This window comes from Camellia sinensis, chromosome 10 (assembly GCF_055761805.1).
Source record: "Camellia sinensis isolate YWXY chromosome 10, ASM5576180v1, whole genome shotgun sequence".
NCBI classification, from domain to species: Eukaryota; Viridiplantae; Streptophyta; class Magnoliopsida; order Ericales; family Theaceae; genus Camellia; species Camellia sinensis.
In genome coordinates, this window is record NC_138970.1 from 119,871,578 (window position 1) to 119,889,866 (window position 18,289).

The 18,289-nt window shown below is 34.9% G+C and overlaps 1 protein-coding gene and 1 long non-coding RNA gene across 2 annotated transcripts; both read right to left on the reverse strand.

Moving 5' to 3' along the window:
• Window positions 1-14,376: 14,376 nt before the first annotated feature.
• Window positions 14,377-16,313, reverse strand: LOC145800655 (uncharacterized). Its single transcript, XM_082890373.1, has 4 exons — window positions 16,244-16,313; window positions 15,465-16,075; window positions 14,768-15,074; window positions 14,377-14,648 (listed from the first exon to the last, which is right to left on the reverse strand). The coding sequence occupies exons 1-4, from the start codon at window positions 16,311-16,313 to the stop codon at window positions 14,377-14,379; spliced, it is 1,260 nt and encodes a 419-aa protein (XP_082746499.1).
• A 591-nt stretch (window positions 16,314-16,904) lies between these two features.
• Window positions 16,905-17,673, reverse strand: LOC145801713 (uncharacterized). The gene is made up of 2 exons (XR_014343358.1): window positions 17,280-17,673; window positions 16,905-17,172 (listed from the first exon to the last, which is right to left on the reverse strand). It is a non-coding gene; the product is annotated as an uncharacterized LOC145801713 (long non-coding RNA).
• Between the last annotated feature and the right edge of the window lie 616 nt (window positions 17,674-18,289).

Below are 18,289 nucleotides of genomic sequence, written 5' to 3' on the forward strand. Positions count from 1 at the left end.
TTGGATTGGATAGACTTAGAGGTAGACAAGGATGCTTCATATGAGGAGAGACCGGTGAAAGTCTTGGATAGATGGGACCAAGTCTTGCGAGGCAAGACAATTCCCTTAGTCAAAGTATTGTGGAAACATCACGGGGTTGAGGAAGCAACTTGGGAGCGTGAATTGGAAGTCCGAGAGAAATATTCAGACTTATTTGTTGATGTTTGAGTATAAGTGGAAATTTTAGTTTTGATTATGAACTATTAAAACATTGTATATGTTTTGGATTATGGAAGCATTATAAATGTTGAATATGTTTTGGAAATGCAAGTTTAATTTGAACATTGTATATGTTGTTTGAGTTTGGAAATGCAAATATATCATAAACATTGAATATGTTTTAGAGATATCAGACATACGTATTGAAACTAGTTAAATTTCAGAAGATGCATATCGGTAATATATGTTGATGTGATATATTGTAGATTTGTTCTCTTGTGAGGAAATTGAATGGCCGATGGGTGGGTCAAGATGTTGTGAATTGAATTGTAATCATTTGAAAATTGGGCAATCATGGTTTTGAAACTTGTACTAAAATTTCGGGGACGAAATTTCCTAAGGTGGGGAGGTTGTAGCACCTGTAGCCTTCAAAGCTTATGGGAAAGTATATTCAAATTCTTTATTTTTATTTTGGAAATCTTTAGTGTTGTTCTGGGTTGGTTTTGAAGGAGTACAATTTGATTTAAACTTGTTGGGTTTGGTTGTTCGCACTTATTCTTGTCAAAAGTCCCTTGGAGACTTAGAAATTCTATTCTAGGGTCGACACCAATCTTCCTAAGGGTCGACCCTTACTTGTTGGTGAAGTTTCTGAAAGTGTTGCTGGAAAATAGGGTAAACACCAGATTGGGGAGGGTCGACCCTCTTATGTTTGTGTGTTAGTTGCTGGAAAATAGGGTCGACCCCCTCCTGTTTAAGGGTCAACCCCTCTTGCTTGTGCAGATTGTATTTTCTACCTAAAGCGTCGACCCCCATGCCAGAAGGGTCGACCCCTGCATGTTTTTTTTTCTCTCCATATTTTTGAGGTTCGAATGGGCCCTATCTAAGGGGGTTTTTGGGCCTATTATTTTATTTGACATTAGGGCTATTCCTTACTACAATAAATAGGCCCAAACCATTTTTTTTCTCATGATTTTCCTTCACTTTTTCCTCTTAAACCGTGATTTCTCTCTTCTCTCTCTAAAACACAAACTTTTTCACTTAAATCTCTTGATCTACTCACCTAGAGTGATCTTTTCACCTTGCTCCTTTGAGATTAAGTGTAAAGCTTGTCAAGGGTTTCGTTTTGATCGGGGCAAAACGTGATTTCGTCACCACCGACTTTTGAGCTTTCCGTCTTCTCTCTCATCTAAGCTTGAAGTAGGGATATTCTACTCTTTAATATGAGTTTTAACCTAGATATTTGTTATTTTGCATAAATGGTGGGATTTTGGAAGATTTGGGTGAAGTTAGGGTTTGGGTTTAAATTTTGAAAGAGGGGTTTCCAATATTTGGCTTCATATATGTAGATGAGGGCTTGATTATGGTATTATAAGAAGATAAATGGTGAGATTGGGTCTTGGGGATGATATTGGGAAAAGGGGAAGGTTTTGCCCTAATTTGTGTTAAATGACTATTTTGAATAGATAATGAAATTGACATGGGAAATATGAAATTGGAAGGGTGTATGATTGAATGGTGTAGTTGGATTTGTTAAATCACTCACCTATGAAAATTTGATAAATTATCTGTTTGATAGATTGTATACCTATTTAGAAATATCTGTTTTGGGCTATCGGTGGAGGATAACTATGATTATTGTAAAAATTGTATGTGGATTAGGTGAATTGAAACTAATCAATTGAATTATGTCATTAAATATGACGGTTTGATTAAACCATTGAATATGTGATTTGATTAGTCATTGTATATGACAACGTGTTTAAATACGTTGTATATGGATCATTATTTGGGAGGAGATGAGGGATGTACTCTATTGTTTGGGAGGAGATATGGGATGGACTCCATTGATAATTAAGTTGGCCGGAGTGTTTAGGGTGAAAGTCCCGAAATCTTATATATTTATGGGTGCCGGTTCCCTCGGACATGGTTCCGTAAAATGGCAAGAAATAGAAGCGTTAGATTTGATGAATATATTGAATTGTGGACCATTGAGTTGTAGTCTCATATTAGTTGCTTGATAATAACGAACTTGGGTTAATTGATTTACCTGAAGTGGAAGGATGGAAATGAATTGAGATATTAGTTATCTATATTGAATGATCTTGAAAAGAACATGTGTTGGTTAAGAATATTGCACATTTATCTTATGCTCATATTTTGGTTATTTTTCATATATTGTTTAGCATATCTCTACTGGGCTTTGGCTCATCCTACTTGGGAAACCATTTTCAAGTACAGGTGACATGCCACCTTCAAGGACATAGCTTGAGAGGCTTAGGGGCTGAAAGCTCCACTTTTGTGATTTAGTTTTTGTGTTGAATGTTTATTCAAGCCGAGGGTTTTATATGTATCGAGCTAGGACTCTTCTTTTGCTGTAACCAAGCGAAGTCTTGGAAAGATGTAAGCCCGTAGGGCACTTATTCTGTTGTTAACATTTAGAGTTACATGCTATAGTTTCAGGATGAACATTTATGAAAGTGTAATGCATGTAATTTTTTTTATAATATTAATTTTGATGAATGAAAATACAACATTTCTATCATGTCTATAGATATCGTAAATGGTTGATTTATATAATATTTTGAGGGTGTTACAGTTATAATTAAAATCATCACAATAGATCGTAATTAAATGCCATATTAAGATATAATTACAATGGATCGTAACTAAACGCTATACTAAGATGTAACCAGCTTAAATTTGATTATTTAATAGCTCATCATCACAATAACCTATAACTTAATGTCACGATGATTTATAACCAACATCTTTTGAGATTATAATTTACATATACTATGCACCATTTGCATTGTAGCATGACCTTTTATATATGAGATTGGATTCTCTCAAGTTGGTCATTTAATTTGAGGGAGTATTTGGGCTTGGTAGGCCCATTTTAAGACTGACTTTGGTGATTTGAGCCGTTCATTTTTGAGGACTCATTGAATATAATATTTTGGTAAAAAATTAAGATAGTTAGACATTAGTAACTATATGTTTGAATCATATTTATTTTTAAAAAAATGTATGGTAATTATTATTTCAAGAGTAGCCATTTATTTTTTGTAATGCAAATGTGATTCAAACACATTCCTACTAATATTCGATCATCTTGAGTGAGCTATTTAGATTATCGAGGTAGGCCCCAAAATGGGCATACCAAACCCAAACATTTTCTTAAGTTTAGATAGTCAACTTAACAGAATCCAAACCTTATAGATATATAGATATATATTGATAGGTAATTCTGCTTATGGAGATTAGCACTCGTAATCTCCTAGTAGAGTAGACCAGTAATATTAGGAACATAGAAACCAAATATAGTGGGACTCATCCTTTGTGAGTGGGCTGTGTCCCATTCTGTGTTTGGTTTTTGTGCACATAAACTTACTCAGTGTAGAGAGGCCTACGTGATTGAGCTAATCTTACTGATTGTTCGCATAATTGTGAGTAGGGGTGGGCATTAGGTTGCTAGCCCACCTAGCCCAACCATATTTTTTTAAGGCTTTTGAATATAATTTTAGCCTATAGGGCTGTGCTGGAAAGATATTTTCAACCCGATTAATTATGGGTTGGGTTTGGGACATGTACTTCTGGCCCGGTCTGCTATATATTTAATTCTATAAATTAATTAATTTATATAATATATTAAAAATATATATATATATACCCTTTTAATTGTATAATTTTTTTTTATTTGTTGATAATGTAGGAAATTTAGTATTATCAGAAACAATGGTTAATGGTAATTCTAACTCTTCAAAAGATGATAATGAAATAGAGGAAAAAGTTTGAAATTTAAACCATGATTATTTATTTATTTTATTTTTAGTTTGATGTATTACTAGCAGTTTGGTTTTAAAAACTTTGAACTTATGGAATTATGGGTGTTTTTGGTTTAAAAAACTTTATAATGTTTTAATTAATATGATATTGAATATTTAGCTGTTAGTTGCTCAATAGGTCTTTGTTTATTTATAAAAAAAATAATAGATACTATAATGTTTAGTTTTTTCTTAATAACTTGTGCATATGATCCGATAAACGGACTTACAAATTATAATTTATATTAGGATTAGGCATAAGATTATTATATAGGCCTGAACTCATCCCAGTTCGGGCGGTGAATTACCAGCCCTAACTATGGGAAACTACATTCAAATTATAAACATAAGAAAAAGTTTAACCCTAATTTGACACATCAAATTACATGTGCTAACAACTATTCATTGTTAGTGGAGGTATCTATATGCTTAGATGGATTTGATAGTTGTTTTTCACTTATTGTACTTGTAACGCCCCAAATTTCTAGCCCAAATGATAATACAACAATCATGGCTCTTTCAAGGAAAACCGAATATAAATCTTCAAACTTACATTACATGATACAATAGTTCTTCATGCAACAATACATTAATCCAATAAGTAAATAAACAAATAAATACCCCCAAGGGTTTACAAGTTTCCAAGGTTTGCGCTTGGTTACACAAAACGGTTATTCAAACCCACACACATACAGCCCTTGGCTTATACACAGAGTCACAGTAAAATGACAGCCTCGTTCTCTCAACACACATTTCCTTGCCTTTAGTTAGGCGGTATCACCACATCTTTTCCTGCATAAAAATCCCGTAGGGTGAGCATAAAACCCAGTAGGAAATCCTTAACAAAGTATATACATTTTATACAAGTCTCAAGAGATGAAATGTACATGTCATGTTATGCCCTTTTGAAAGAAAATCATATCTTCATCTTTGAAAACCATCATGCTCAATGCTGTCATGCAATTTCAATTCTCCAAAACTTAACAATTTATTTCAAGAGCGGTAAATACGACTCTGGTAATTCTTAGGTTGGTGTCTGTAAGTAGACTATATAAGTACTATCAATTTGTCATTTTTACAGGAAGGCTCGACACGTATCCGCACGGGTTTTCGGTCTTTCACTCCAGACTTTTAGGCCAACTTATTCAATATCATCTATACCACCTATCAGGTCTTACCAACGTATTTACTCCAAAACCATTCCATGAAAACTTGTTTCTCAACGTTCTTTTCTCAATGCAAGTTTTCAAATCAACTTTCCAAATTTAATGTAATCAAATGAATTGATATGCCAATAACACAAGATGAATATAAATATTTTTATTCCAATTCATCATCCAAGGAATAACACAATTCCCTCTTCGTAAATATCTTCAACAATTAGTCATTTTAAGACTATTTCAATGTTTTGAACAATAATTTTTAAAATGAACAACAATTCTCATATTCCTTGAAATTCATCATTTATATAAATATAAATAAGAAAATTTTCAAACATTCATTTATTTTAACACACAAAATAAATATAACAATATCATTCATGGATTTTCAGTCTCTTTTAAAAAAACCCCAAATTCTAGGTTTTCTCATCAAAACTATACAACTCAAATCTTTTGAAAGAAAACTTTCCAAAATCATCTTTTCTTTAATCAACGAAGATCAAAACTCATAAGATCATTTTAAAAGAACAAGAGACAAACCCACTTTTAAAATCGCTCAACTTTTTAAATCAACAATCAATTTTCAAAGCTATCGAAAGATGATTTCAAAAATCATCTAGATCTTGCAAAAATATCTATATAACTCTAAGAAAATCTTTACCTCAAGTTTTGAAGAAGAAATGAGATGAAATTCTCAAAATCAACGGTGTCGAAACTCGATCTTCACCGCACAAAACAAAGTCCTCAAGAAGTTAACCGACTTTGATGAAGAACCTATGACAGAACTCTAATGGATCTTGAGAGAATGGAGAGGAAATGTAGAGAGAATGGAGAGGAAAGGGTTTTTAGAGAGAGAGAGACCAGACAAGAGTGAGATACACTCAGCCTAAAGAGAAGAAAAGACCAAAATTTTGGACTCACCTACCATCGCACGTGCGGCGCTTCTCCTGCACTTGCACTCCTGCACCTGCATTTATTACAGTAGCCAAAGAAGCCCTCTCCTATTTTCCGTACGTGTGGCTCAAACAACTTCGAATGCATTTTACATTTTTGCTGCGGCGAGCTGACCGGACAGCTCGACCCTCGTAAGCTGACCGAGTCAAAATCAGGATCGCTACAGTACTGTTTGGATCTTAGAGTTTTAAAGGGAGAAAAAAAAAATTTAACTTTAATTAATCACAGCACAATATATGAGTTTTATGTACTAAATTTTTTTATTCTTAAAAGTAAAATTTTGTTACAGAAAATATTTGAGAATCAATTCTCATTATCGCTTGAAGGTCATCTCAAAAAGTTTAAAAGAAATTTCAAGAACACAATTTAAAATATGTTACTAATAAACACTCTTTTAGGGGCAAAACAATTTGGTAAAAAAAAGGATTAGCTTTTTAGACAACTTTTGGTTCCAAAAGATAGTAATTCATTACTAAATGTTTAATTTAGTCGTTAAAATTATAATAATAACACTTTTGACAACTAACATATTTCGTTCCTAAATAATAATTTTGTTTATAATTTTTGTTTTTAAAATCTTAATTGAAATCAATACATATACAAATCTGACACAAAAAAATTATGTAAATTTTTATTTTTATGTAACTCATATATTTCTATATTTATAGAACACTTGTAATTTTGACTACTTTGTTGTTTATTCTGAATACTTTGTTGTTTATTTTAAAGTCTACTTGTAATGCATTATATTATGTCATAATTGTGGTACTTCTTATCTAAAGCTTAAAACGTATGATATGCAATTGCATCCCTTTGTCTTTCCTACACTATAAATTATCGAAATAATTTACAGTAAATCCCCCTTTAACTACGATTCATTTTCAAATTGTCCCTTAATGTTTAAAACTCGACATTCAACCCTATTATTAGTTATAATTCATTGTGATGTTAGTTATAACATTATTTTTGTTATAATTCAAAAGATTTTGAATTTTATCTTATGTGATGTTTGGTTATGGATAATTTCTTTTAGTTAGGACTCCTTTTTTTTAGTTATGATTGGAAAAATTCAGTTATGACATTTGTGTTAATCAATCTCACAAACATCATAACTTTTGCAGAGCATGACCCTAATTGTATCCCCTAGTCATAGAAATCAAACTTGAAGCTCTTCCAACAGCTTCAATCAACCCATTTTGTCATCAACTAAGTTTCACCATGGTTGGATCCACAACAAAAGACAAGTTGTGATAAATTGATTTGGTGTTAGAGTCATCTATGATGAAGGTCCTTTCGGGTGGAGAGGAAGTGATGTAGATTGGGTAGGCACGATGGTAGTGAAGTGGTGGGGACGCAGTGTTGTGATGATTTCAGCTTCAATGGTGTCAGTCAGTAATGGGTTTCGTGGTGTTTTCTTAACGATACATGGTAGGTGAGGGTTGGAAGGGAAGGGGATTGGTGGGGAAGAGGGAAAGGAGAAGGAGTGAGATTTAATGTGTTGATTTTGAAAAATCAACTCATGGGTCAGTGCAGATTTTGTAAGGTTTTTAATCTATTTCTTTATGCTAGAACACAACAAGATCGATAAAATCCCTTGAAATTTCCTTTTTGTTTATAATATTTCATCTATTGTCTTTATTTTCTTTTGATTTTTGATTTGTCTTGTAAACAATTTTGCTTTTGATCTATCTTGGAATCAATGCTCATAGAGTAGGTTACAGAGGATGGGAGGCCGTTAGTGGAAGGGGAAGGGGGAAAGGGGAGGTTGAGATGACAGGTGTTGAGGGAAAGGGAAATAGAGAAAAGAGGTCGGTGGTCGGGTGGTAAATTAATATTTTTTATTGATAGTGTTTATGTCAATTATAATTTATATATTTGAATGGAGTTGAGTGTTAAGTTTTTAAAAATTATAAGACAATTTGAAAACACATCATAGTTGAGCGGACCATGTTTGGAAATTCTACAAAATAGTTTAAAAATAAAATAATTACTAAAATAGTCAAAAAGTCAATAAATACTAAAAAGTGAAAGTTTTTTTTTCCATTCACTCTATATTTTGTACATCTTTTAGTAAAAAATAACAAAATCATCCCTAATGTTAGAATATTATATATATTCTGTATGTATTCTAATTCCTTATATATATGATTGTATTATCATAATCGTAGTTTCCTTACTTAGCTTCATCATTCACTATATATAGGACATTGTATTTATTGTTTAATTCAATATACAGATCTCTCTCTCTCTCTCTCTCTCTCTCTCTCTCTCTCCCCCTTAACTTCTCTAACATGGTATCAGAGCTATAAGGTTCTATTATTTCCAACAAACATCACCGGAAAACACCACTGTTTTTCTTATACTGTGCAACCACTGTTCAGGACCTCGTACCCATCATTATTTTCAAAAAAACCACACCATCTTGTCAGAATCTCCTCACGATTCCAACGCCACCAATTTTGTCACCAAAACCCATCCACGCGCTCTCACGCGCCAACGAAAACATCAGTGCATCAACCACTTTCATTTTTCTTCTAATCATACATGCTAACAAAAGCATGCCATGCTTGCTGACATCATACTCGCACGCACTCTCGTAACTTACATGTTTTCTGACATAAGCCCTAACCACGCCGCACCAACTGCTTTAATCGTTTGCGTCTTTTCACCTTAGCTGGCGCCACCTATGCTGCTGACCTCACCTGACATTAGCCTTATGGACGCCGGTGCCTCATTCTTCTATCTCTTTTGCTGACGTCAGCATGCACACCTTATAGCAATTGTGTGACATCATCCCCAGCTCTCTCAGGCCAGTTCACTCTCAAACTGGTCCAATAGTGTTTTTTTGGCCTGTTCGGTCTAGCTCCCACCTATTTTTGACGTTCTGAATTCATTGGTACACTCTTTTTTTGTGGTTTTGTTCCTACAACACTATTTCTATTTGGGTTTGCTTCCCTGATGCTTTATCATGGCTCGATTAGACAGTTCTCCTCAGTATCGTGGCTATTTTGGATCACCTATGACACCTAGTTGATATCATTCTTCGAATCATTTTGCATCTACTGCAATTACCCTTGACTTCTCCTCCACTGATAGACTTTCACCAACCTACACTCTTCAACACATTGAAGCTATTTTAAAAAAAGTTATTTTTATCTCTGGTACACGCTCTAATACTCTCTCAGTCACTCGAAGTACCTCTGCTTGGTATTTTGATTAAGCTTGTTACAACCATATGACTTCTGACCCTACACTTTTCCCTTATACTACATTTTTTTCTAATTTACCTGTCATTCACACCGCTATAGCTCTCAAATGCATGTTAGTCATATAACTCATATTTCCACTTCTAATGTCTCTCTTCTTCACACTTATTTGATCTCCAACCTTATGCTTAATCTTATTTCAATTGGTCAACTTTGTGATCTTGGCCTCATTGTTCTATTTTCTTCAACTAGTTATGTTGTGTAGGATCCGAAGGTGGAAAAAACTCTTGGGATAGGTAGTAGACACATGGATGTTTGTACGAGCTCATCCATCTTTGCATTCCCTCATCTGCTCCTTCCTTTGTCCAGACTGTTGTTCCTGCTACTACTAGTTCTCCTCTTGTTTTATGGCATTCTCGTTAGGTCTATCTTTTGGTCATTTACGATCTCTAGTTTCTAGTGGTTAGTTAGGTCTTCCAAATGATAAAGCAGATTGTCTATCTTGTCAACTTGCAAAACAACATGCTTTACCATTTAATACTAGTACCTCTATGTCTCATGCACCTTTTGATCTCATACATTTTGATGTTTTGAGGCATTCACATAATGCCACCATAGGGGATCTAAATACATTGTTATTTTCTTGATGATTTTACTCGTTTTACCAAGTTATTTCTTGTGAAATCTCGCTCTGAGTTACAACAAATATACCATGATTTTTCACAAATGGTCAAAACACAGTTTCTTCCACCATTAAAATTTTATGTGCTGATAATGCCTTGGAATATAAAGAAACTCATTTTTTTTGAGATTCCTTCGTCAATATGGCACACCTCACTATTCTTGTCTTGGTATCTCCTAACAAAATGGTCGTGCTGAGTGCAAATATTGCCATATCTTAGACACTGTCCATGCTCTCTTAATCTTTTATTCTTGTCCTAAGCGTTTTTGGAAGGAAGCTACTCTCATAGCCGTCTATACTATCAATGGTGTCTCTTCCCTTACCATTAACAATCAAACCCCATATAAGCGTTTGTATGGCACACCTTCTGTCTATACTGGTCTTCATGTGTTTGGATGTGCTTGTTTTGTCCTTCTTCAAGGACATGAGCATTCCAAATTAGAACCTCGTGCCCGTCTATGTTGCGTCTTGGGATATGAGACTGAACATAAAGGCTATTGTTGTTAGGATCCTCTTTTTCGTCGTCTTCGTGTCTTTTGTCATGTGATATTTTGAGGACACAAGACGTTCTCCTCTATATCTCAGTTCCGTTTGTGTACTCCTTCCACTATATCATTCTTTACAGATCCATCTCTTCTTTTTTAAGAGCTTGATACAAACACTACTTCTGACATATTGAATCCGGCCCATCTTGAGGATTCTGCTCCGCCTCTTGGTCTTGTTGCTGCTCGACTTCCTGCTCCTACTTATATTCCTGCTTCAATTCCTAGTCCTGTATTCATTCTCTCTCACAGTGAGCCTTATGTATCCCTTGATTTCACTACGTCATCTTTTGCACCCAAGGTACCTTTTCGTCATTCTACTAAGGTAACACAACCTTGTTTCCTTCTTCGTGATTTCATTGTTAGTTCCACAACAACAAGTTATAACTAACGAGCAACAAGCTTTTGAGAAAACTCATACCTGAGATATAGTTGATCTTCTTTCTAAAAAGAGTGTTGTTAGCTGCAAATGAGTTTACGAGATCAGAACCCATTCTAATAGTTCTATTGAGCGTTACAAAGCTTGTCTTGTTACCGAGGATTCACTCAAGAATATGGCATTAACTATGAGGAGACTTTTGCTCATATTTTTTGTCTTACTTTAGTTTGCAGCTTACTTGTAGTTGCTGCTGCTCGCCACTGGAGTCTTTGTCAAATGGATGTTAAGAATGAATTTCTCAATGGTGATCTCACTAAGGAAGTTTACATGCAACCTCCTCTTAGTTCCTCTGTTTCGTTACCTAAAGTCTGCAAATTTCACTGTGCTTTGTATGGTTTGAAACAAACTCTTCGTGTTTGGTTTGCCAAGTTTAGTTCTACCATTCATGGCTTTGGGTTCGCCTCTAGTGCTTATGATTCTGCCCTATTTATTCGTAAGATGAAGCATGGTAATATTCTTCTTCTTCTCTATATGGATGATACAGTGTGTATCTCTAGCCTCAAATAGTTCCTTAGTCGCCAGTTTGAGATGAAGGATTTGGGTTTGGTTAGCTACTTCCTCAGCTTGGAAATCTCTTTTGATTCCTTTGGTTATTTTCTCTCCCAGGCCAAGTATACCTCTGATCTCTTGGCTTGTGTTAGTCTCATCAATTGCAAAATTGCCACTACTCCAGTTGATCCTTAGACTTGTCTTACACCTCTTGATGGTCACATGTTATTTGATACTACTTTATATTGTTAGCTCGTTGACAGTCTTGTTTATCTTATAGTTACTTATCCAGATATTGCTTATGTTGTTCACATTGTCAGTCAGTTCATGGTTGTTCCTCGTTCTCCACACTATGGTGCTTTGGTTCGCATTTTGCACTATTTCAAAGGCACTATGTTTCATAGTCTTCACTACTCTACTCACTCTTCTCTACAATTACATGCATTTTCTAATGCAGATTAGGCAAGGGATCCTACTGACTACCGTTTTACTATAGGGTTTTGTTTCTTCTTAGGTGACTCTCTAATTGCTTGGCATAGCAAGAAGCAAACTCCTACTGCTCGTTTTAGTATTGAGGTTGAGTATCGTGCTATTACTGACACTACTCAGGAGCTTGTGTGGATTCGTTGGCTTCTTTCTAATATAGAGGTTTCTCATCCTGCTACCACCAACCTTTATTGTGACAATCATAGTACTATTAAGATTGCATAAAATGATATCTTCTATGATCGCATCAAGCATATTGAGATTGATTGTCACTTCATGCGACAACATGTTATTGGTGGCACTGTTTATATTCTCTTTGTTACCTCTGCTGATCAGATAACTGACATCTTTACTAAGGCTCATCCTCTAAGACGCTTATTCCAAGCTCAAGTTGATCTCTGTGTTGCCACCTTAAGCTTGAGGTGTTATTAGAATAGATTATATATATTCTGTATATATTCTCATTCCTTATATATATGATTGTATTACCATAGTTGTAGTTTTCTTACATAGCCTCGTCCTTCACTATAATAACACATTGTATTTACGCTCCATTTGGTTTAGTTTTTGAAAAGAGTTTTGAGTTTTGAGTTGTGAGTTATATTTGTAAGGTAAGTTGTTGAAAAGAGTTTTGAAAATTGAAAATTAAAAATTTGTTTGGTTATGAGTTTTGAAAATAATTTTGGAAAGATTTGTAATTTTTTTTTTGTAGCTGAATAGATGGATATAAAAGAAAATTTGATTGATTGATGTGTAGAATGTGAGAGAATGTGAGAGAAGAGAGGAGAGAGAAAAAATGATTGATAGATTTATTAAAAAAAAAAGGGAGAGAGGAGAGAGAAAAAATAATTTTAAAAAGAGTCTTGAAAATTTGTTAACCAAATATGTTTTTTGATTTTTTTGATCCAAATCTTAATTTAAAATTTAAACAAAACACTACCTCAATTTGTTTTCATCTTATATTTTAACCAAAAAATTTAAAAATTACTAAAACAACCTATTCCCCAATGATCCCATTGTAATTTATTCAAATTATTTTGCAAGTGTGCAAGGAGAATGCGAAGGAAAAAATAAAAAACCAAACATCTTCAAACAAACAATGTGTTGGATAGGTTTTACAGTGGGTTCTAATTTGGTATATTTTTCATTCCTGATCGTCCTTCGTCGGATTCAACACAGAGACAGTCGGGAAATTTACCTCTTAATCGTTCTTTGTCGGATGAGAGGGAAAGAGAGACAGAGAGATTCACGAGTGAAGGGAACGGGCTGTCGGCGTCGGGGTGAAGGGAACGAGTGGTCGCCGGTGTCGGAGTGGGGGTTAGTAGCTGTTACCGTTGGAGTGAAGACAAATATGTGTTTGAGGGGGGGGGGTTTCAAAATGAAATGTGAATATGTGTTTGGGTCTTATAGTCACGTGACAATCACGTGATGTGCCATATCAGCTGGGGGTCACTGGGGGTCGAAAGTGTAAGATTTAATAATACATGTAACCATAATAATAATGCGGAATTAAACTTAACAGGATCTTGAATTCAATACAACTCAAGAATAAAACGAATATACTTTTGTCAGCCATTGAATTAGAGAAGTTGAGAAAATACCCCTTAGAGTTGAACCTTTAATTCTTGGCTCACCTTCTTCTCTCTGTCTCTCTTAATTAGGATGACTATAAAAACTTAAAATGATGGAAAAAATACTCATGATATGAAAGGGGAGTCACCCGTTCTTATATAGAGGAGAGAAGAGGGCCAGATAAACTCTATCAGAAGAATTCCTAATCCATCAAGGTTTCCTTCTTATCTTAGAAGAGTGATTATATTAAAATTCTATTTACTGAACTTGATCTCAAATATTGGCTTTATCTATTTGTGGAGTCCAAATAAATTAAAACATGTAGAAAATATGTAGGCTATTGGGCCACACTAGAAAATAAATCCAACATTCTCCCACTTGGCTCATTAAGCCGATTATGATGCAATTATGAGTTTTTTCAAAAATATGCAACTTAAAAAATTTTGACTCATTGGATTCCACACTAAAAACTTTGACATGTGATCACGAATTTTAAAAAATAGCCAATAAGTTCAGATATATTAGAAACTATAATACTGTGATTACTTCAGATCACCAATGTGAGTCATAGCGGTTATATAACATTTATGTCATATTTCCTTCTATGCACCACACCATTGATAACCTTCACCAACCCAGTCCTTTATTGGGATATATAATTATTTTTCTGAAAGGCCCCTGCAATTTGTCTTGTTAAGACATTCCCTGTTTATCAATATTCAAATTAATGCGTACACACACTTTTAGAAATAGGAAAAACAGAAACAAAATTATTATTGCGCAAATAGTGTCAAAAAATAAGCACTCATGATTAACCATACACATCAAGGGTTGCTTAAAAGACCCATCCTGATAACATGCTCTTTGTATGTCTTTGGTGGCAATCCCTTTGTGAATTGATCAGTAATCATAAGAGAGGTGCTTAAGTTTTCAATTAACACTTGTTGTTTCTGGACTCTCTCTCTAATAACCAAGTACTTTACTTCCATGTGTTTGGAACCACTGGAATACTTTCCATTCTTAGAGAAGAAAACTGCTGCGGTATTGTCACAATATATCTTCAGCGGCCTGGCAATTGAGTCAACATCACCAAGTCCTGAGATGAAATTTTGCAACCATAAAGCATGATTTGTAGCCTCAAAGCATATGGAATGTACTTTATTTGTTTTCTTTTCAAGTCATTCCTTGGATACTGTTTTTAACTTAATTTATCACCCTTCGTGATGGGTGCATCACCGATTGAACAAAACTGCATATTGAATCTCTCCAAAACACAATCAATATATCCTTTTTGAGATAGTCCTAGCAATCCTCGAGATCGATCCCTAAAGATCTCTATGCCAATAACATAGTTTGCCTCACCCATATCGACCATTTTAAAGTTCTTGGAGAGATATTCCTTGGTTTCATGCAATAAGCCAAGGTCATTACTCGCTAACAAAATGTTATCCACATATAGCACCAACATAATGAACTTGCTCCCACTAACCTTCAGATATATGCACTGATCAACTGTATTTTCCTTAAATCCGAAAGAGGTAATGGTATCATTAAACCTTAAATACCATTGCCTAGAAGCTTGTTTAAGGCCATATATGGATTTTTTTAATTTGCAAGCTAAATGTTCTTTACCTTTCTTTGCAAATCCTTCGGGCTGCTCCATATAAATTTCTTTATCCAAATTCCCATTTAAAAAAGCAGTTTTCACATCCATTTGATGCAACTCTAAGTGATAATGAGCTAACAATGCTAGGATGATTCTAAGCGAGTCCTTCTTAGATACTGGAGAGAAAGTCTCTGTATAGTCTATGCCTTCTTTTTGAGTAAAACCTTTGGCAACAAATCTGGCTTTAAATCGTTCGATATTGCCTTTTGCGTCACGCTTGGTCTTGAAGACCCATTTACTCCCGACCTTTTTGCAGTTATTAGGCAATTCGACGAGATCCCAAACACTACTCTGTTCCATGGATTTTAACTCTTCATTTATAGCATTGACCCATTTAGAAGAATCATCACTATTCTTGGCTTGTGAAAATGAGACTGGATCTTTGTTAATCCCAATATCAAAGTCAAATTCCTGTAGATACACCATGTAATCATCTAAAATGGCAGGCTTTCTTTCCCTCTGAGATCTTCTCAGAACTGCCGGTTGTGGTGGTTCTACAATATTTTCAATGGTGGTATCTTTATGAAGTGGTGAAACATGAGGTGGTGAAGGATTTTCATCATGTTGTTCATTTTCCTCAGCCTGTGGAATAGTCTGAGGAACAACAACTTTTTGATAAGGGTCAAATGTTGGCACATCTACCCTAATTTCCTTGAAATTCACCACTCGTGTTTTCTCACTCCCATTGATTTCACCATTCTCTAGAAATCTAGCATTACCAGTCTCCACTATCCTCGTACTGTGATTAGGACAATAAAATTTGTACCCTTTAGACTTGTCTGGATAACCAATGAAATATCCAGATATTGTTCTTGAGTCCAACTTTTTCTCTTGTGGGTTGAAGATTCTTGCCTCTGCTGGACAACCCCAAATATGTAAGTGTCTTAAACTAGGTTTCCTACCAGTCCACAACTCAAAAGGAGTTGTTGGGACCGCCTTACTAGGAACCCTATTTAAGATATACATTGCAGGCTTTAAAGTTTCACCCCACATTGAAATAGGTACAATTGAGTAACTTAACATACTCCTAACCATATCTTTAAGTGTACGATTACGCCTTTCAGCAAGTCCATTCTGCTGTGGCGTACCAGGCATTGTATATTGAGCACAAATGCCTTTCTTTTCTAAGAATTTGGTAAATGGGCCAGGATTTTGGCCTGACTCATCATATTTACCATAATATTCACCACCCCTGTCTGATCTCACTATTTTAACCTTTCTATCTAATTGTCTCTCGACTTCAGTTATGTACACCTCAAGGATGTCAATAGCGTGAGACTTTTCATGAATTAGATACACATATCCATAACGTGAGAAGTCATCTATAAATGTGATAAAATATTTTTCACCACTAAGACATGGGATGTTGAGTGGCCCGCAAATATCTGTATGAATTATCTCAAGAAGCTCATTACTTCTTGTGGCACCTTTCTTGGTGTGTTTGGTTTGCTTTTGCTTTAATGCAATCCACACATATCTGAAAATCAGTGAAGTCTAGGTTTTCCAAAATCCCATTCTTCACCAATTTTTCAATTCTATTTCTGGAGATATGCCCCAACCGTCTATGCCACAAGATCGATGATTTTTCATTAATTAGACCACGTTTTAAACCAATATTCGAATGCAGAGTTACTAATGATTGTGCAAACTCATGATTTAAGGTAATTTTATATAAACCATCACATAAATTACCAGAACCAATCACTTTTGAATTAAACATTAAATTGAGTTTTCCACAATTAAATAAAACTGAATATCCAACACGATCCAATTTGGATAACGAAACTAAATTCCTAGAAATTGAAGGAACATAAAAAGTGTCTTCTAGATCCATCTGATGACCCGTCTCTAAGATCAGTCGATAGGTTCCTACAGCTACGACTTCAGCTTTGAGACGGTTCCCCATATAGACAAATCTTTCACTTTCCTTCGGTTTCCTGGTTGAGAGGTATCCCTGCATGTCATTTGTAATGTGGGTCGTGGCCCCAGAGTCAATCCATCACGTATTAGAAGGTACTTCAACAAGATTTGATTCATAACAAACAAAAGAAAATTTCTTACCTTTCTTTTCGAACCAAGCCTTTCGCTTGCTACAGTCTTTCTTTACATGTCCCTTCTTGCCACAAAAGTAGCACTTGACAGTGAAACCATTCTTAGCCTGATTTTCTTCCCCAGGTTCATTCTTTTTCTTTGGTGGATTTTTCTTTGATTTTACAAACTTACCCTTCTTTTTCTTTATAGCTCCATGAGTTACAGCCAATGCAGTTTGACGTCCTTCCTCCCTCAACCTCACTTCCTCCTGAACACACATATTAGTCAGCTCATTCAAATTCCACTTATTTTTATTGGTGTTATAGTGAATTTTGAATGCGCTGTATTGTGATGGAAGTGAGCTGAGAATAAACTGCACGAGGAAAGTTTCATCAACTTGCATTCCTAAAGTTTTAAGCTTTGCAGCTTTATCGCCATATTGAGGATGTGATCCTAAACTCCTCAGTGGCCATTATATTTGATTGTTGTTAACTCAGCCATAATAGTGCCAGCAAGTGGCTTGTCGATCTTCAACAGCCTTTAACCAAATTTTATTTTAAGCGTTAGGGTAACGTCACTAAAGAGTCCTTTGATCAATAACCAAGTAAGATCCCAGGAAGGTCGGAGGAGTCAATATAGCCTCCCTTCTAAGTCCAACCACCTTAGATAGCAAGCTATCTTTTTGACAGATCTTAAGAGGTATTAACACAAGATCTCATAGGTAACATGGAAAAAGACATAAACAATATATATATTAAAGCTTTGAGAATTACGATGAACTATTGATATCACATAAGTCTTTCTTTTGGGAAAAACTTAGGTATATCTATTGTCCACTCGTTAAGAATCACTTATGTACGTCTAAAGTAATTTATGCAATTTTTCAGCTAGTCATGTTACCTTTGGGTATTCAATTCTAATCTGTCAAATTACATAAGTTATATTATCCTACCCAGTTTATAATTATTTGAAAGTGACTCTCCTTTGGGCTAGTCTCAATCTCGTAATTATAACTGCAATTGAGAATATTATCAACCTTA